We start from the raw sequence: 20,112 nt of genomic DNA on the forward strand, positions 1-20,112 counted from the left end.
CAAAGCCCTGCTTGCAGGAGTGGCCCTAGGCATTTTTCAGCCACTGCCCTCCCATATCGAAGCGCCGTGCCCAAAAATACCATCAACAAATCCAGCCAATCAGCACAGCTGGATGGTAACCTCTGCAAGTTGGTACCCAGGGCAGTTGCCCTGCTCATCTGCCCCTATAAAATGGCCATGAGTGCTTGGTGGTGCTCAGTATGGAACCCTTTGAGGAACAAGTGAGGGTAGGAGGTTGGGAGAAGAGATGGGTCTCTCAAGATGCAGCATCTAAGCAGATAAAAAGTTTAGCAAGCCCCTTGCTGAGCAAGTGTGAAAACCACATCTGGTAACCAATTGTGCAGAAGCTCAACTGGTGTCTACCCTGGTGGGTGCTCCAGACTAGGTTAGCCTGGCAGCTTTATCACAGGGCACATAGCCCAGATGGTGGTTAGGGGAAGGTGGAAAGCTCCCCTGTATTTTTAAGCAGTACCTCCACACATTGTGGAAATACACACGCAAACAGCACATACACTGCAAGCAGAATGTTTAAGGTAGACATCTGAGCATGAATGCAAACACCATGTATTCTTTACCTTAAAAAAAAATCCAAACCCTCCTCCCTCTCAAAACCACTCCAGCAGACTTGTTTGAAAATTCCACTTTATTTCTCTCCATTATAAAAGCAGGGTTTTGTTTTTACATTTCTGTTAAGTGTCCAGAATGTTTTCATTATGTTTTCACAGTATCCCTGCAAGACCCCAAGGACGGTTCATATTGCTGCGGCATGAATGTGGGCAGAATGCTAGAGAAGAACCTCTGCTACGAGGTCTAAGGTAACCCTTCTCTCCCCCCAAAGCACCATCCTAATCCGACTGCTTTTCTCTGAGCTGCCCTGGGTTGAACTGGTCTTCCTTCCCCTTGTTCTTGAGCAGCATTGCAGGCTCTCTGCTGCTTCTTGCCATGCTTGCTGGTGCATACAATGGAGGAATGGAATCCACGTGCCATTGCTCACGTGGGGTTCTTGTTCACTAGCACACATGAAGTCCTGCCTCCTTTCAGTGTGTGAGAGATGGAAGTTAACGTGAGGGACCCCTTGCTATTTCCATCTTGGTCCCTCCGCAGCTCTGCCCATCCTCTCTCTCCTGACCTGCAGTAGAGACTGACCCAATCCTTCCCCAGCAGAGACTGGCACATTTCAGCTCATGCAGTGGTTTGGGGCTGTAGAGAACTGCCCATCATGAGAGGAGTAAGATGGGACCACCAGAGCTACCACACTCGTGTTGCGCACCAGATCTGAACCGAGAGTTGCAATAGCTCATGTTTTCAGCAGTACCCAACGTTAGCTCTGCACTTTCTTCAGGACACGTCCCTCATACAGTCCCATCAATTGCTTGGCTCCAGAGCACCCAAATAGGGAGGTCGCTGTATTTCCTTCTGCTGATTGCAGCCACTTAGTGCAGCATGAGCTGGTGCCCTGAACATTCAAGTACCAAAGGAGAGGCTAAGTGCTATCCACAGCAATTCTAAATATATGGCTATTGAGTTATTAACCAGCCATATAAATAGTGGTGTGCATAGCACTTTCCATTTCCAGCAGCCACCTCTTTTGTGTTGGCTCAATCTGTCCTCGGCAGGTTTGTAATGAAGCAACATTGGAAAAACATCACTATTTAATCACAAAGCATGAAGTCTCTAAAAAGGCAGTGTCCTTTTTCTACCCCCGCGTCTGACAGCACAAAGGGAGGAGGGAAGGATGTTTCCAACAAGGAAACGGGAGAGGCATTCTTGGGATGGAGTGAGAGTTAAAGGCCTTGCAAAGGTCATGCAAAACTCTGACCCCTGACATGAACCTTCATTCTCACATTTACTGCACAGCCAGGTCTACTCAGTGCAGCAGGACAGTCTTTGCAAAGAGGTTAATGTCAAATTGCAGGGGTGTATCCAATCCAGCAAGATAGGCGGTAGGAATCTGGCTTGTTTAATGTACCCAGAGACTAAGCCTAACGCCATGCTAAATGGAATACGACCTGAGGATTCCCTGAATGTGATTTCTGGTGAGCAGGAGAAGAAATCTTTCCTCCGAACACTCCTTCATATAGCTAGTTAAGACAGTGGGTTCTGATTTTTTGTTCCAGAGGTGCTGAGAACCCACAACCTGTACTGAAGTCAAAAGGAGCTGTAAATACTCAGCACTTCAGAAACAGGCTCAAAACAATGCCAGGCCTGAAGAACACCTCCCCACACGCGCGCACCAAACTTTGGGGCTGCTGAGAAATGGATGCAAGCTTCACCACTTGCGTCCATCCCAACTATCACCAGTCCGGCCGCAGCAGGAAGAGGTTTTGCTGTATTCAGTGATTTGCTATTGCATGGTATTGCCCAGGGGAGGATATGGATAAGTCTCAAGGGTCTGTACAAGTCAAGCTATAGCTGGGAGCTGATTAGACATAAGAAAGGGGAACTCAAGAATGGTGGGGGCAGTTGCCGTGCACACCACAAGGTCTCACAAGCTTGATTCATCATCCTCTCTAGATCTAGGGCCTGGGTTTAAGCCTTCTTCGGCTGTTCATTGGCAAACTGCTTCTCATGAATGGCTCCCTGAGTCAAATATCTGCCTGCTGGGAAGAGTGCAGGCATCTGTGGACAATCCCATCCGGAGCAGTCTCTCCCAGAATGCCCATAAACACTGTTGCTGTTGGGAATAAACTCTGAGTCTGGTGGTGTGGAGGATGACTCTGGGTGCTGTCATGTGGGATGCCGGGGCTTTGAAGCAGACACTGAGGCCTCTGGTCCCTGGGTGGGAGGGTGGCATTTGAGCATCCTGCCAAAATAAAGTGGTTGGACACAACTAGGGAGGGTCCTGGTATATCTAAGGCTGTCTTGCTGGTGAGCTCTTTAAAGAGCGTGCATGGAGGCTGGCTGCAATGCTAGCAGCTAGCAGATGAGTGGGGAGGAGAGACAGCTGCTTGGAGCATAGCGTGGGAAATGGCAGATCCAAATGGGAGTCTTGGGGAGTCCCAGTGAAATCAGCTGAGCAGGGACCAGCCAGGTACAGAACATTTGAGCACTCTTAGTCCCTAAGCAGTTCCTCCGTAAGGGGAAGTGTCACTATCTCCATTTTACAGGTGCAGAGGAGAGGTGAGGTGACATCCCTGAGGCTATACAACAAGAGCTGAAAACATAAGGTAGGTCTTCTCATCCCAGCCCCTGCCCTGTCCTCCGGCCCACACTGCCTCCATCATACAGGTTCCTCCATTTCTAAACTTCCCTCAGCCACACGTGTCTCAGTCAAGCTGCCTCCTTTTCATGCCTCCTGTCTTTGGAGAAATACTGGTGGTGTCTCTGAGGCCACCAGGAGATCTACCAAATGATTTCTTAGGGCCCTGACTTATGTTCCAAACAGACCTGACTTCCCGGAGCATGCTCCCCGCAGGATGCAGATTTTGCAATATTTACACCTTCTTTTGGGTTGCCTGCTTACACATGTATGCTTCTACCATATCTCTGCAGCTATGTCATCACCTACAACCCTTATCACTGAAAGCCATCTGAATCCGGTGGGACCATGAGGCTGGTTCTCCATCAGCACAGGTGAGCACTAAAGCTATAGTAAGAGGAGACTTTTTTGTTTTCACTGTTAATAGGAAGGGTGCATATTATTTTCACAGGTATAATTCTTCCTGAGTCAGAGACTCCAGTGGACAACAGTTTTCCTCATTTACACCCATACAGCCCCAGTGATTTTAGATGGGTCCCTCTGTATCTTGCTTCTCTCACCCCACCCTGTTATGAATTCATTGGGGTTTCGTGGGAGTAACCGATGGCAGAATTTGACCCCACGTATATTACAGCTTGTGTGTGACCCACCAGTCACGATGCCCTAGGGGAAAATAATTGTGTGCTAGTTTGGAAGGCGAAAGTCATCTCCTCAGGACAAGCAACATGAAACTAATTCCCCTGATTTGCATTTCTTTTTGAGTACCACATCTCCAGTCGTTCCCACCACTGGCTGGATTGTTCCGTATTCTCGTGCCAAAAGAGGCTCAGCTCAGAAGGCTTAAGCAATGCAAGGTTGTGACGACCCCTTCTATCGAGCAGCGAGGGGCCCGGCAGCTCTCGTCCAAAGACATTTCTATAACACACTTGTTACTTGCATTGCAACTTTGTGTGCAATACTAGTCCCATTTCTGCTCATACAGCAAAACAACGGGTTTTGAGCTGGGTTAATTCCATGCTTGCTTCTTCCATGTTTAAAACCAGGAAGGTTTTCTTTTTAATCTGGTTTCTTCCATTATCATTCCTTCCTCCTCATCCCTTGATACACTGACAATCTATCCCTCGCTCCAGAATGCTTCCCCTGACCCTCCCTAAAATCCTGTAGAAAAGAGATTCTGCTTGGTGAGATTAAATTTTCTTTCAAACACAGCTTTAAGGCAAAAGTTTGGCAATGCAAAGCAAAGTCTACATAAGGCCGCATGACTTAAGTTTGCAACTCAGAACCTTTTATCATTTAAAAAAACCCCATAATAAATAAATAGCATTTAGCTCCAGGAACTTGAGTTTCATTCTGGAGAGAAAAAAAATCCCTTTCCTCCCACCAAATATAATAAAATCCCAGATAAAAACCTTGTTTTGTTCTGGACAATCTGGGTGAGCTAATGAGACTGAAGTTCAAACAATAACTAAAGTCAAGAAGAAAAGAAAGCTACGGAGCTGGAAATAAAGTTTAGTTTGTTGATTCCTCCCTTAGGAATCAGGTGACGATACAGACCCTGGTCAAGGTCTTCTCTTTAGCTTTAGCACAGTGAGATCCGTCCCAATGGGAGAAGGTAGAATGGTTGCATTTCTGTTGAATGAATAAAAAGTGCATCTCAATTTTGCTTAGATTCTAAACGTATCTAAGTGCAGGGTTATTTTCTTCACTTCTGGTGCCAGGATGCCGGGTTGCTATTACCGATACTTGGAAGGGATCACCACTAGTGGTGGCCCATCCTTTGGCCTCCACATGAGTACCTGAGCATCATTGGCATTGGGTTTCACAAGGGCACTGGGTGGTATTGGCTCATTCTTGTTAAGGACCTGGGGCTGCTCTTGAGCAAAGGGTTGCCCCAGCGTGGCACGCTGCCCCAAGGGTCTGCTGGGATTCACCTCTATGCCCAACCTCATGCGCCACTTGATAGTCTGCAGGGTCACCATCTCGCTGGTGGCTGTGTTGGTGGCAACCAACCAGGTGGTGAAGCTTTGATCCCGGTGGATGCTCGTGAGTTTCGCCACGTTGCTCTCGCTCACAGGTACCGCCCACGTGACGCTTGGGTAGAAGTTATCATTCATACTGATGGTGAACTTGGATTCCTTCCTGGTGGGCCCCACAATCATGCACGTTTCTGTGGTGTTGCCGTACCAGGGGTAGTTCACGCCATCTGAGTCACTTATGGCCTGGATCTTGCCATCTTGCAGATCCGGGAGCTCCCAACTCGACCTGCCGCAACCAAGAAGGAATCACAGTAATTGATTAGTGCAGGGACTCACTGGGCTGGGTTTTTTCATTGTACTGCCTGAGAGCGGGGGCGGCTCTGAGTGTGGCTTCCCTGTATCTTCCTCTATCGGGATTTGTGCTCACAATGTTCCTCTGCAATGAGAGCTCATCCCTTCTGTTAAAACAGCATTGCAAATGCCAAGGCCCAATCCTAGAGGTGGGGGGCACCACTACACTGGTATCACACAGGATTGGAAACTCAGTCTCTAGGCTTGGTACCAGTGTGGTCACAACTTAACTACTGGGTTTGCTCTCAAATATATTGGTGTCTCTAAACTCCTACAGGTGGCCCATTATATCACTATCAGAGCCATGAGACCCATCCCAGTTCTCTTTTCTCCTGTCCCTTAAAAACCCTTTATTGCAACCGATCTTGTGCTGCTCCTTACTCAGCCTCTTACTCACTCCCTGCCTCCAGGACAAATAAGCTGCCTCCAGTTTCCTGGCCTCTGCTGGTTTTAAGTAAGAGCAGGAGTCAAACCCAAGTCTCCCAAATAGGCAGAGCTGCTGCCAAGAAGGCAGGCAGGCAGGCAGACTCCCAATCCTAGGGGACAGGTGGAGCAGCCTCAAGTGGTGGGGAGAGGAGGTCCCCAGTCTAATAGCTTTCAGCGGGCCCTGCCGCTTGCTAAGTCCTGAAATAAATACTTGAGTTTAGCAGGGACCTTCCTATCTTCATTCAGTCTCTAACCACACACCACTGTTCAACGTTCTGGACAAGCCACTGTCCTCTCCATCTGCCCCTGCTATATACCAGTCATAGGTAGGGCCCTCCAAATTCACAGTCCATTTTGGTTAATTTCACGGTCATAGGATTTTAAAAATCATAAATTTCATGATTTCATATATTTAAATCTGAAACTTCTCAGTGTTGTAACTGTAGGGGTCCTGACCCAAAAGGGCATTGTGGGGGGTGGAGTTGCAAGGTTATTGTTGGGGGGTCTTGGTATTGCCAGCCTTACTTCTGCAGTTCTGGTGGTGGGGTGCTGCCTTCAGAGCTGGGCACCTGGCCAGCAGCCACTGCTCTCCGGCTGCCTAGCTCTGAAGGCAGCACAGAAGTAAAGGTGGCAATACCATGACCCCCACCCCCACACACAATAACCTTGCAACCCCCTTTTGGGTCAGGACCTCCTGTTTGAGAAATGCTGGTTTCGCATGTGAAATCTGTATAATAAGGGGTAAAAATACACAAAAGACCAGATTTCACGGCCGTCAATTTGGTAGAGCACTAGTCATGGGCAAGGATTGCCTTGTCCAGCATCCAGCACAATGGGGTTCTGATACGGACCAGGGGCTCTGGACACTACTTTAATACAAATTACATTAAATAAGGCCCAGCCTCTCCCTCTACCCCTTCCCCAGTCCCTCCACTTTAATCTAGGGCAACTTTCTTACAGCGCAAGACTTGATTGTGCAGCTAAAAACCCAACCAAACCAATAATAATGAGGCAAGTTGTTCCAGTGACCCTTGGGCTGTTACTTTTGCAGTTCAGCTACAACAGAGCAGCCTTCCCTGTGGGGGTGGGGGAGTGGTACAGCTGGGCCGATTGTTCTTAATTAGGCAGCTGGAGAGTGCAGGGAGGTAAATGGCCCCACTGGCAAATTAAAAGGTGAGGTGTGTCTGTTCTGCATTCAAAAGGACCCCCCCCCACCCCCATCAGAGCAGGAGGGCAAATGTCACTCAAGGGAAGCTCCACCTCTGCCCCCCACCCCCGTCACTCCCAGAGTGTTGCCATTTATTTTATTGTGGCCAATCAAAATGCAGAAATTCAGCCCACACCCCCATCACCCCATTTCCTCATACGCCAAGTCTGCTAAAACATCTCAAAACTCATCACAAGAGAAGCAACACTAGCATTTAAAATATTACACCACTGGCTGGAGGGTTGCATGCATGCTGGCTTTTGTGGTTTGTGCGTTTTGGTTTTTTTTAAGTCTGTGGATTGACTTACACGTCTAGAGGATCTGAGTAGAATACTTTGCATTTCTAAATTCAGGGTGCTCACTGCATTTTCCAAACGCTAATAAGCACCGTAGCCCGCCTCCCACCTACCTTGTGTTTTATCCATTTTACAGATGTTGAAGCTCAGAGGGGTGAATGGTCTGATTTTCCCCCCTCCAAGTTGCAGAGCACTTGCAGAGCCCACTGATGTTAGTGGCGTCTGGGAGTGCTCAATGCTTCTGAGAATCTGGCCCTAAATGCCTGACCCAACATCACAGCAAGTTAGAGCGGTGAGAGAGAGAGTGCAGTCCAGCAGTTAGGCCCCTAGAGTGGGACTCAGGAGACCCGGATTCTGTTCCTCCGCTCCACTGCTGACCTCATGGCTGAGCTTGGACAAGTCCGTTCCCCTCCCACCTTTTTGTGTATTTAGCCTGTAAGCTGTTCAGAGCAGAGACCTCACGTCTGTGTGGTGCCAGGTACAAGGTGGGTCCAATTTTGGTTGGACCCTCAGGCACTACCTACCAAAATACAAATGATAAATGTTAGTGGCAGAGCTGGGAAAAGCACCTAGACGTTCTGACTCCTCATCACCTGCTGTCACTGTTAGACAAAAGTGCCACACCGCACACCCAAGGGTTTGCAGGCTATCACAGTAACCACAAAAGCAAAGGCTAGGTGGTTCAATGCCCTCTAAACTGGGAGGGGGAGGGGAAAGCAGCTGCAGTCTTTCTGATTGCGAGTTTAAACATAATCACAGGACTCCAACCAAAAGGCTAGTGCTTTCTATTGAGGAGATGAACAAAAATGTTCCTGCCCCATCTGCACATCTGACGTCAAATGCTGGAGTTTTGACGCTTCCAGTTGGATTTTTCAAGCCCATTATGAGAAGCTGATTATTGGGTAAGAGGGACATGATGCCAGAAATAGCTTAGCTCAGCTGAGAGCCCGTTTTTTGGCAAAGTAAACCCCACTCGAGTGACCACAAATGCTGACAGGAGCCCAAAGGCCAAGATGAATTCTGGAGGCATGCTTTTACAAATTGGGCTGGCAACGCTGGTTCTCCTGTGCACACTGAATTCCTACTGGCTATCACACGCCAGAATTACTGTGTTTTGGGGGGATTTTCTTGCACTTCAGTACAAGTCCTATGTCCCAGCCTTAAAACAGCCCTTGGAGTAAATCAGAGAAATATGCTTTGAGCACAGCACTGGGAGAGGGAGACTCTACAGTCTAATCCAGGGGTGGCCAACCTGGGGCTCCGGAGCCGCATGCGGCTCTTCAGAAGTTAATACGCGGCTCCTTGTATAGGCATAGACTCCGGGGCTGGACCTACAGGCACTAACTTTCCAATGTGCTGGGGGGTGCTCACTGCTCAACCCCAGCTCTGCCACAGGCCCGGCCCCCACTCGCCGCCTGCCATGCCCTCGCTCCTCCTCCTCTCCCTGCTCCCAGAGCCTCCTGCACACCACAAAGCAGCTGATGGGAGGGGGAGGCGCTGATTGGGGGGGGGGCACTGGGAGCAGGGTGGGGGAGCTGAAGGGGGGCTGCTGACGTATTACTGTGGCTCTTTGGCAATGTACACTGGTAAATTCTGGCTCCTTAGGCTCAGGTTGGCCACCCCTGGTCTAATCCAAGCTTTGGTATTGACTCACTGTGTGGTTTTGGGCTAGTCACTGAACCTCTCCTTGCCTCAGTTTCCCAATCTGTAATGTGGGAATAATACAAGCTACCTCTCAAAGCTGTTCTGAGGACTAATTAGTTTAGAGGGAAGTGATAACTCACTGGTTTGAGCATTGGCCTGCTAAACCCAGGATTGTGAGTTCAATCCTTAAGGGGGCCATTTAGGGATCTGGAGCAAAGCTTGGGGCTTGGTCCTGCTTTGAGCAGGGGGTTGGACTAGATGACGACCTGAGGTCCCTTCTAACCCTGATATTCTATGATTAATGTTTGGAAAGCCCTATGAGATTTCTCTTTCACTAGTTAGCAGCAGACGTTTGACTCTAACCATCCTGCGGGGTATCGTTTACGATCCGAGGTTAGTTGTGGTCTCCTTGGTTAAAAGCCTTGCACTTGTGGTGCTGCAGCATGCTGTATATGGCGTGGCTGCATGTCTAGTGCTGTAGTCTGTACAGTCTACAGGGGTGTTGCAGGATGGAAGACACGACATCAAAGGAAAATATTCAGTGCAAAGCATTATTTTAGGAAACTGCATAGGGCGTGAAGATCTGGGGTCAAGATCTTAAAAAGGGACTAGCAACTTTGGGTGCCCACCTTCAAGGAGCCTCATTCGCAGAAGGCAGGTGCTCATTACTTCCTGGAAATCAGGCCCCTTTAAGGTGTCTCAAGTTGGGCCCCTAAAAATCACTAGTCACTTCTTTCAGAGTAGCGGCTGTGTTAGTCTGTATTCGCAAAAAGAAAAGGAGTACTTGTGGCACCTTAGAGACTAACCAGTTTATTTGAGCATAAGCTTTCGTGAGCTACAGCTCACTTCATCAGATGCATTCAGTGGAAAATACACTGAATGCATCCGATGAAGTGAGCTGTAGCTCACAAAAGCTTATGCTCAAATAAATTGGTTAGTCTCTAAGGTGCCACAAGTACTCCTTTTCTTTTTACTAGTCACTTCTGAACATCCTGGCCTCAAAATGTCCAGGCCACAGAAACCTGGCATCCTGACCCCTGCCTGGTAAGTTCAGTGCCATGTGATGTTATCAGAGCCTGTAGGGGTATATAGCCTGATTCGGTTTTTCATGTGCTACAAACCTACTGGCTAACATACTGTCTGCGGCAGTTCTTGTTCTTCCAAGTATATTGCCAACGGACAGAGGGAGTCCTTTTCCCGAGAGCCACTTCTGACCTAAAACTGTAAAAAGAAAACCCGAGTGAATTCTAGCCATAACCCCTGTGGCACAGGGGAGACTGATTATGAGTGTCTCAAACAGCAAGGAGTCATTTCTCCCCTATGCTCCTCAACAAGGGATGAGAAAGAAAAGCTCTAGGGATTTTTCAGTGAACTCTTCCCTGCAAGGGAAGATGAATTGGAGGTCATGTACTATAGCAACAGGTTTAGCCCTTGCAGCAGAGTCTCATCAAGTGTGATCTCTGAAATACTATATGGGAATCCTTTCTCTCCCTTTCAGCAGATGATTTAGGATTACTTTCCATTCACATCATTGCTGATGCTCAGCTTGATTGAGGCCTGGGGACGAGATGTGACAATTTCCTGGACATTCCTATACATTATGGATGTGCCCACCGCTGAGACGCTGGGGCTGTATAAACGTGGGCGTGCCACACTGGGACATCTCGTTTGGGACTCCGTCCGCTACTTAAGGTTTGTAACTGAATCCTGAGCTGTTTTGCCCTACCCTTGCCACAGGCCAGTGGAAAAACAGTCTGGCTGAGGATGCCACTGGAACTGTGAAAACGAGTTAATTGGTTCCACCTTAGTGTCTGATGGATCTTTTGTCTGCATCCCAAAACCATTATGTAAGAGTCTCTGGTCAGGAGCAGCTTTGCAAAGGTTGTTGCAAGTCAGGACTGAGAGGCTTAGACAGATCGGTGAGAGGTTTTTCGCAGGGGTGGGTGAGATTCTATGGCCTGCGTTGTGCAGGAGGTCGGACTAGATGATCATAATGGTCCCTTCTGACCTTAGTATCTATGAATCTGTGCTGGGCCCTGGATTAGACCAGTAAGGAGTGTTGCTAATCAAGAGGTGCATCTGCAGAGTTTAGGGAGAAGGCTAAGGACTCAAATGGCAAGGGGTTCTATATGGCTAAGGTGCATCGGTTTAACTTTATAGACGGACTCGGGCTAGGGGTGGGGGATTAGGAGTGGATGCTGCAGGGCAGGTGAGAGGTTTGGGGAGGAAATTTGCACAACACCTTATGGCTCCATTCTTAATTCTAGCAAGCGTGACTAATCCTGAGGATTTCAATGAGCATCAAATTTACTCGCAAATGTTAGCGAGAGGAAGAAGTAGGCCTTCGTCGTCATCCTGTTACTGGAGCAAAGGGAAACTAAATAGCATAGCTCATGAACCACAAACCCTGGACTTCCTGCCCCTTGCCTGCTTTTATCAAAGATCCCTTGCCACGAGGGGTCATGACCTTTGCTTGTGTGGCTTGTCCATATGAAGTCAAATAATTCTCCCCCGACCAGCCATTTTGACGTGATCAGAAGATGGTGCTGCAGAATGCCCAGTTGCTGCAAACGGATCTCTCTGGGATTAAAACGGTGCCATGGAAAGCCCAGAAACTTGCACTGTAAATTCTTCGACCCCAGGGAAGCTGTGTGAATTCCCAAGCCTGTCTGATTTCAGGCTGAGCTGCTCCAGAATCAGTGGTTCTGGTTTGTAATGCTGACAGGTTTGTGGTTTACTCTGCTGCTCGGTTGTCCAGAATCACCAGAAACTAGGGTAGCTGAAAAGCCTGCTTTAACTTACCACGGGCCCTTTACGAACACACACATACTCTTTCAGCTACATCTCCGTGGAACAATGGTGCCCAGGCTGTAGCCTGTCAAGCCATATTTTCCAGCCTTCCTAATCTGGGTTCTGACCCCCTCCCAATTTCCTTTTGAGGCATGTTTCTTTCTATTCCCTAACGAGGGGACCTAGTCGCTGGTTTATACAATCCCTCTGGATGTTCCCCTGCAGTATAACATGAGGCCATAAGTGCAGCATTGTGTGCAGTGACAGCAAATTCAAGCAAAGTGACCTCCAGCTTTCCGCAGCAAGCAGGATGACATGGGTGCATTAAATTTAACCTTTTCAGACAGGCATAATGTGCCATCAGTAAACACTCGGATGCTTGCTCATCCTCGGACCTCAGTGCTTGAAGCCAGACCTTAATTAGTCACAGGACATTATGGCCTTGCATATTGTTTTTATGATAAAAGGGGTGCGGCTTGCATCAGATCTAGACTTTGCTCTGCACGGATGCTCAAGGAATCCATTTCGGGGAGCGGGGGGGCAATGCAAAGCCATCCTGGGCTTTCCACCCATCCTTCCCCATGATTCATTGTGACTAACATCACCAGCTAACCAAGTCTGTGCTGGTGACAGAAACAGACTGGCAGCACTGTCCATTAGCAACAAGCGGGAATGATCCTGAACTGGATTTTTATGGATTTATACCCCTGATCCTCCATGTTCAATACAACGCCCTTTATAAATTGGCTTTTACCCTCTACCTCACCTACTTCAGCACTGCAAAGCAATTCAGTAGAGCTCCTGGTAAAGAACAAGAAGTGAATGAGAAAGTGGAATGGGGACAGACTTTCATGCATGAGAGTAGCAGAGCTGTTACCGCTTCTAGACTTTGGGGGAACCTCAATGAGGTTTTTTTTTTTTAAACAAATGTTGGTTTGCTGCACTCCAAAAATGTCACCGTTCTTTTAGTGGATTAGTCTCCAATCACATTTCTCCTCCTGGGGTCTTGGAAGTTTATTCTTCATATAGGCCTGTTTTTATAGCAGAGATGAGTTTAATTCTATTTCTGTTGTAGGCCCTGGAAGATGCAATCTTTAAGGCATCTCTCTTTTAAAATTTCAGGGGACATTGTAGAGATAAAAATCTATATACAATTTTATTTTGAAAAGCCTTCGCAGATGACTCGAAAAGTCTGATTTATTTATCACAGTCTGTGTTTTGCTTATCACCATCTGTGCTGTTACCTGCACTTTACTCCATGGAGACAGTAAAAATAACCTGGTTAACTTCACATAAGTTTTATATTCTTATTTGTATAGTGGTAGCACCTAGGAGATACAGTCATGGCCAGGACCCCACTGTGCTAAGCACTGTACCAACACAGAGCAAAGAGATGGTCCCTGCCTCAAAGAGCTTACAATTTAAGTAGGGCCTGACCTTGCCGTCCCTGCTTAAGCAAAGCTTTCACTGCCTGATTCTGATCACCCAGTTGAGTAGCACCTTGCTCGACGAGTAGTCCCTCCTACAAATAGTGCTACTCCGGGTAAGCAATGGTATCAGAACTGGGCTCTCAATGCAACCTAATAAGCAAGTTGTCTGCAAAAGGACAGCAGAATAGGAACAGCAGGCAGTTTCACTTCGTAGTCCTTGTGCTCTGTTGCTCTGCTGTTTGTTTTCAGCTCATGACACTGCAGGAGGAATCTTCATGGCCAAGGAAGAGTTCAGTGACTTTTTAAGCAATGGCATTTCTCTTAGCATTAGGTTTTTCAAAAGACCACCTTTGTCTGTGTGTAAAACCTAAAAATGTGGCACCTAATCCCCGAGCTGCAGACATCCTTTTAAACAAGCGTGTGTTTGAAGGACTGCCTCTCTACCTCTCCTCCATCTAGTACTGAGGGGTACGCACAGCTCAGTCTGTTCCTGCGGTCCCCAGCCATGCCTTCCTTTTTCAGTGCAATGGGCAGTGTATCGATGACTGAGTGACAACTTCAGGATGTAAAAGCAAAAATGCTTCAGAGCCTGGTGCGAAGATGAGGCTCCCATTCTCAACCTGAATCCTTCCCGTGCCATCAGACTTCATTCAGGGCATGGACATTAATTTTTGTATTCAGTCATTAGAGTCTGTTTTAATGGTCCGTTGCAACAGTGATTTTTAAAAAAATCCAGTTGTCCCTATTTAAGAGGGAGTGTTCCTTGAGCCAAATTCTCCACTGCTGTAAAACTCCAAAAATGGAACTCTGCTGATGTACACCAGCAGACGACCTGGCCCGTTCTTTCAGCCAGATTTCCATTGGCAAAAAACTCTTGCAGTCCAATGTACTGCAGTGGCATTAAGAGGTCTTTCTCCCCAAATGCCCTTTTTATAGCCTTATCATGTGGCAGGTCTGGGGGCAACCCTCTAAGGAAATGGCATGGAGAGGCCAACAAACTTTTAATCATGTTTTTGTAATGTATAAAATCAGCTAAATATGGCTGACCCCAGAGAAAAGCATCTCTTTGCACACATACAATGATATTTTCATCCCTAAATTTGCATTGTTTACTGAATTATAGTTCATTGTTCCTCTGTATGTGCTGAGCTTAATTCCAGCTGCTCTGATAATACTTAGCTCTTATACAGAACTTTTAATCTACAGCTATAACAGCATTTTAGAAAGGAAGGTCAACATCATTATCCTCAATGTACAGATGGGGAAACTGAGGCACAGAGACAAAGTGACTTGCCCCAGTTCTATGTGTGTGAGTGACAGTCGGGTATAGAATCCAGCTGCCCTGTTAGTTTTGTTTTACTGAATACCCACCTATATTTATGTACCAGTGGATTTTGCACCTGATCATCTAGGCTAAGATTGTCAAATGTGGCTATGGGAGTTAGGCACCCAATTTGTTTCAGCTCCTTTGAAACCCCCAGCCCTAATTTCCTGTTGCTGGGCACTACCCTGCAGAACCCCTTTTAAAGAGCAGACAGTGAGCCCAACCTTCCAGGGCTCAAGGCCCACTGTGTGCTTTAGAATCAGTAAAATCTTACCCCTTCCCCATCCAACCTAACTCCCAACATTTGGCTGTTGCCCATGTGTTGGTGAGGGAGCGCTTTCTGCTTGGGCAATGAACTGGGGAAGGAAATGGGGACAGAAAGCAGGAACTGTTCTCCTTGGCAATCTGCTCCCCTGGGGCACTGGGCCTGTCAGGCACATATTCGCTTCATGCCTGAAATACCAAACTTGTGTCATTAGGCTGGGCAAATACTGTATGTAAGCTTGCTCTCTCTGGGTCCTGCAGTGCTCCTGGAGGGGAGAGGCACTGGAAGGTAGAGTACAGCAGAGATGCAGTTGGACCTTTTGGGAAGGCAATATGTTAGGTTCATCTGCTCTCTTGTTCTATCCTCTGTCCCCCTTCTTTTCCCTCCTCCCCACCTTTCATTTTGTAGTTGGCCTGTCTTTCCCCCAGCTAGGCAAGCATTTCCCTCATGCGGTGTTCGTTGAATTAGCAATCAGGAAAGTTGCTTAAGCCTGACCTTTCCATCCCATCTTCCTCTGTGAGACTGGACAGCATCAGTGTGTCCAGTCACCAAGCCATCTGCCTCTCCTAGCCTACGCTATGTTCCAACTTCAGGCTCTTGTACTGCTGGCTGGGCAAACCACTTCCGCTGCACCATGAGTCTTCTACTAGTTTTACCCATGAGCCACACACTTGCTATTCTGTGTGGGGGTGTGTGTGTAATAGTTATTTATATATATATATATAGGTGGAGCTGCATTTCCACTTACATCACAATTTGGAGGTAGAGAGGTGTGTGTGTTTTTCCCCCGTTCTTTTCGCTTCTTGTTCTTACATGGTGTGGATGGGGATGTACATTTTTAACCGCAGGCCCAGGGTGATGCACAGTGTTAACCCTTCACTCTTGCAGCCAAATCCTGCTTGCCTCACCCATGCAGACAGCCTGTTGCAATGAGCAAAGCAAACAGGATTCAGCCCCCTAATGCTGCTGTACATTCATAGTTGGTGTAATGTCAAGCACTCAGCCCTGCTGATAGCACATTGCAGGAATAGCAACCCAACTTGTTTACAACAGCAGAACGCTGTAAGTGTCAGCATTTGTTTGCATTCTGATTTGTAAAAAAAGCACCCTTTCCTTTTTTTAAAGGGGGGGAGCATCGGCAAAGATCTGGCATGGAAGGGACTCCCTTTTCATATGAAAAGCAACACCCTTGTCTTCTACCATATCTGCAATCTCGTGGCAGGGGTGACTTCTGCTTTCAGGATTTACAGTGTTGCTGGAACCCTCGGACTACCCTCTGTATAAATGGTATTGCATTTGGGTGGCTACCAAACCAAGCGTTTCTGTTTTAGGACCTGATTTTGTTCCCCTGGGAGTCAATGGAAAAACACCCACTGCCTTTAAGGGGGCAAGTTCAAGCTTTTATCTCTCTTTTAAAGAAGTTGTACAGTTTTAATATTAGAGAAGCTAAATCAAATGGGCTAAATGGTGCTTCACCAACCAAGTCCTGCTTCCCCTGCTTCAATACACACACACACACGCTCTCGCACTCACTGGAAATACTTACATTCCCTGCTCCCCGTAGTGGTTGTAAAACTCCATATGGCTACACGCCTGAATCCAACCCACAATCCAGGTCTCTTTCTTAGGGATAGGGGGTACCAAGACCTGGGCAGAGGCTCGAAAGTGAGGGGTCCGGTATCGCAGAACTACGCTGGATGACTCGTCAATGCTGGTGGGAATGGGATCGATGGAGGCTTTCACTTCAATCACTGAAATACTTTCCCGGAAAACTTTGGATTTGCAGCTAATACTCTGAATACAGCCCATGGCATACAACACCAGTGCAATTCCTAGGACACTCCAGCAATCCTGGGGAAGATTAGGCATTGAAATGATAAGGTGCTAGATCAAATATAGATCTTCCTGCTTTGTAATCTCAAAATTGATATCCATAGGATAGAAAATTCATCATATAAAGTCTTTATTTGAATTTCAGTATTATCGCTGCTGCTTCGGCTCTTATGGAGTTAGCTGCACTTCAGAAGCAGAGGGGCCTTTTCTTATTCTCCAGTTAATGACACAAGAAATCTTTCATTCATATCTTCTTTGGATTAAAAAAAGTCTTGAGTTCAATAAATAATCCTCTCCTTTTTTAAAGATGAGATATTTAGTCCTTCCTTTTTCTTGAATGCCATCTGTTCACCATGAAACATCAGCAAAGCGAGCATTTCCCTTTATTCTTTGGATGAAAAACCAGAATGCTGATAGACACATCTATATAAATAATAAAATATTTCTGGTCACAGCTCCTGTAGATTTCCACTTCCGGACTTGCAGTTGTTCATAACTTCCTTTTGCAAAGAAAAATAGTACTGTAATTAAAAAATCAAGGTGGAAAATGTTAAATCAGCCACACATCTCTGATTTGCAGGCTTTTGTAGGTGGCGGAGATATGGGTGTTGCTGATATATATATATTTTTTTAAGTAATAGCTTAAAAAATAAACCACAGGTCTTTGTCACACATCACATTCCCCCAGCTTTGCATTTAGAAATAAAACAGGAGGGGAAATGACGAAAATGAGAGCAGTTCCCAAGGAGATATTTTAGCTTTTCTGTTGCACCACTTCGCTGATTTCTGTTTCAACGTTGCTCTCCCTTCTTCCCTCAATCACTGCGGATTCCAACTGCAAAAACATCACTGGAAGCCCGGCAGACGCCCTGTCTCCTCCCCTCCTGGGCTTTCCGCGAGCTGTGGGGAGGGGGGCTACCCCGCCTGGGTTTAGTCCTTCCACCTCTCCTCTCCGGACCTGGCTGCGGGATGGGGAGGAGCCGGCTCTGAGATCTCTAGAAGTTTTGTCAAACTTTCTCTGCGGCTACTGGTAGTTGGAGCTGCTTCCTGGCTGCTCTCCCCCAGGTCACGATCCGCCGCGCTGACCCAGCCTGCAGCGAACAATCGCCTCCCGTGACATCGCCACTCACCCGCCACCTGGGCTGGGGAAGGATGCGAAGCCGGGAGGATGCGAGCCCGGCGGTGGCTTCGCAGCTTGCCCCCACCCCTCCTCCTCCTCTTCCAGCGCTGGGCTTTTAGTTCGCTGTTGCAGTGGATCGCATGTCACGCCGCCTGTGTCCTCGGATGTCTCGGCAGCCCTGGCTCCGCAGCCCGCCCTCCTCCGTCTTGTCTCTGGGGACCAGGCTCGCCGTCACCCCCAGGGAATCACCTGCAGGCATGGGGCGAGGGTCCTTTGCATGTGTGTGAACAGAGAGAGAGAGAGAGAACAGCCTTCCCCCCAGTCTGTGCTTCCGGATCCTTGTGTCTTCAGAGCTTCACAGCATCCTGCACCTTGGGGGGACTTTGCATTTTCACAAATGCACCTCCCCTCTCCCCCCCACCCCGGATAAATGTCATTCACAGTCTCAGATCGCTTCGGAGCTGCAGCTGCTGGGGGCTTCTTGGTGCCGGGACAGCAGCTTCTTCGTGCATCCGTTTGCCAGGCTTTTCCAGCCAGATCTGTATTTGCGTGTGTGTGTGTGTGTGTAGGGTCGGGTTTTTTGTTTTTTTTGCTTTATGTCTCGGAAGGTGAGAAAAGCAGGAGCGATTCCCCCTCGCTGCTGCAAGCTTCCTCTTGTTGCAAGAAATAAATCAGGGGGCAGGATCTGAATTGTATTTCAGCCTCTCCAGTGGATCAGTCCTTTGGACGGTGGGGGAACAAAATCCTGCTTCAGTTTCTGCTGCAGCATCAGAAAGACAGCCAGGTCAAACTTTGCAAGAAACTCATTTTCATGCCCGTGGCATTCTCATGCAGCCCAGCTGTTCTTGCAGGCTTTCCAGGGAGGGAGCTCTGTGCATGACAGCTTCTTTCCCTCCGCCCCAGTCCAACTGCAGTATTATTAGCAGGTCTCTCTCTCTGCCGCTCATACCTCCCTCCCTCTCTCTCCCAACCCTCCCCCTGTATTCCTCGCTTAAACTGCAGCTGTTGGAGCGAAACCTTTTTGCAAAACGGCATTTCCTTTCAACAGCTTCAGGCATTCTGGGTAATGTAGTTTTGGTTTTTTAATTCCACCTATTAAAAAAAAATGCAACGCATTTTCTGTCACTTTAATTTTGGCCCTTTTCTTTCCTCTGGAATATTTGCTGGCTGAAGTTTGGTAGGTGGATTCAATCAGGGGTATGATATTCCTTTAGTCCTAGGCTCTCTGGGCTGGGTGGAGATTCTGGCAATGGAAAATCGAAGGCTTTCTCTAGTGGGAAAAGGACTGAGGAGTAGCTGGCACAGACAGAAAATTGAAAGTGGTTGTGAGGAAGCAATGGCTGGTGGAAAGTTATTACCTTGTATTATTGATACTTGCCATGGTCTTGTTGTATAGCCAATGGCTAAGGTTGAGAGTTTTCCTCACTGTGTTGGGTGCAGAGCTCTGTGAAGATCTGAGCATGAACCCTGCTGGGTGCTAAACACAGCTGCAAACCTGGGGGGGGGAAAGGGGGTGTGCACACGTGTTTATAGAATTATTATAGGTCTTAGTGCTTTTCATCTGTAGTGCTCAAAGCTCTTTACAAAGAGGGTCAGTATTATTATGCACATTTTATAGCTGGGGAAACTGAGGCACAGAAATGTGAAATGACTTGCCCAAGGTCAACCAGCAGTATAGTGTATTATATCAATATAATAAGACGGACACTTGTGTGTTATTTACATACACAATTTAGCTCAGACAATGTGCTTTGCACTGCAATCTACCCAGGTACAATCTCTGCCCTTGACTCTACAGTCTTCTAATAGATACACGGAAGGTTAGGAGGCAGAGGGAAATTCAGACACGCAGATGCCTTCGGGACAGGGCGAGGTTGTATCTGCTCCTTGTGGGCAGTGCTGGAATTGCAATGGAGCCCATTGGATCTGAGACCTGAGTGAGAACACAAGAATTTCCCTGGGGTGTGCTGGCATAAAGTCCTGCCTCCAATACTCAGTCGGACCAATCATGTTCAGCCTTTCCCCACTCCTCCTCCTTTTCAGCCAGGCTCCCTCCTTCTACCTTTCTGCTCTGGAGAACAGAATGAGGTGCCTCAGCATGGGTGGGATGCTGAGCCCACGCCCCTTCCTTGGCCTGCTCCCCCTCTTCATGCACCTTCCACTCTTCATGCAGAATGGAGCAGAACTGGCCACCACACTCAATAGGTTGGGGCAGAAAGAGCCAGGGAGGGACAAACAGGCCCAGAGACCA

At 47.7% G+C, this 20,112-nt stretch overlaps 2 protein-coding genes across 3 annotated transcripts in view; one reads left to right on the forward strand and one right to left on the reverse strand.

Moving 5' to 3' along the window:
- PLPP7 (phospholipid phosphatase 7 (inactive)) overlaps positions 1-20,112 on the forward strand; it is an 80,325-nt gene that overhangs the window by 6,360 nt on the left and 53,853 nt on the right. Inside the window, exons 2-4 of one of the 2 annotated variants that reach the window (XM_073314740.1) lie at positions 726-3,167; positions 3,493-3,573; positions 10,601-10,791. The gene's annotated coding sequence lies outside the window, so the exon portion shown is untranslated. Of the gene's footprint in view, positions 1-427; positions 3,168-3,492; positions 3,574-10,600; positions 10,792-20,112 lie in introns of those variants that run through there. The other variant, XR_012155295.1, reaches the window with a different exon arrangement.
- Positions 585-18,929, reverse strand: FAM78A (family with sequence similarity 78 member A). The gene is made up of 2 exons (XM_073314732.1): positions 16,455-18,929; positions 585-5,461 (listed from the first exon to the last, which is right to left on the reverse strand). Exons 1-2 carry the CDS (start codon positions 16,775-16,777, stop codon positions 4,933-4,935), a joined length of 852 nt encoding a protein of 283 aa, XP_073170833.1. The 5' UTR covers positions 16,778-18,929; the 3' UTR covers positions 585-4,932.

The sequence above is a fragment of the Lepidochelys kempii genome, chromosome 16 (genome assembly GCF_965140265.1).
Source record: "Lepidochelys kempii isolate rLepKem1 chromosome 16, rLepKem1.hap2, whole genome shotgun sequence".
Lineage (NCBI taxonomy): Eukaryota > Metazoa > Chordata > Testudines > Cheloniidae > Lepidochelys > Lepidochelys kempii.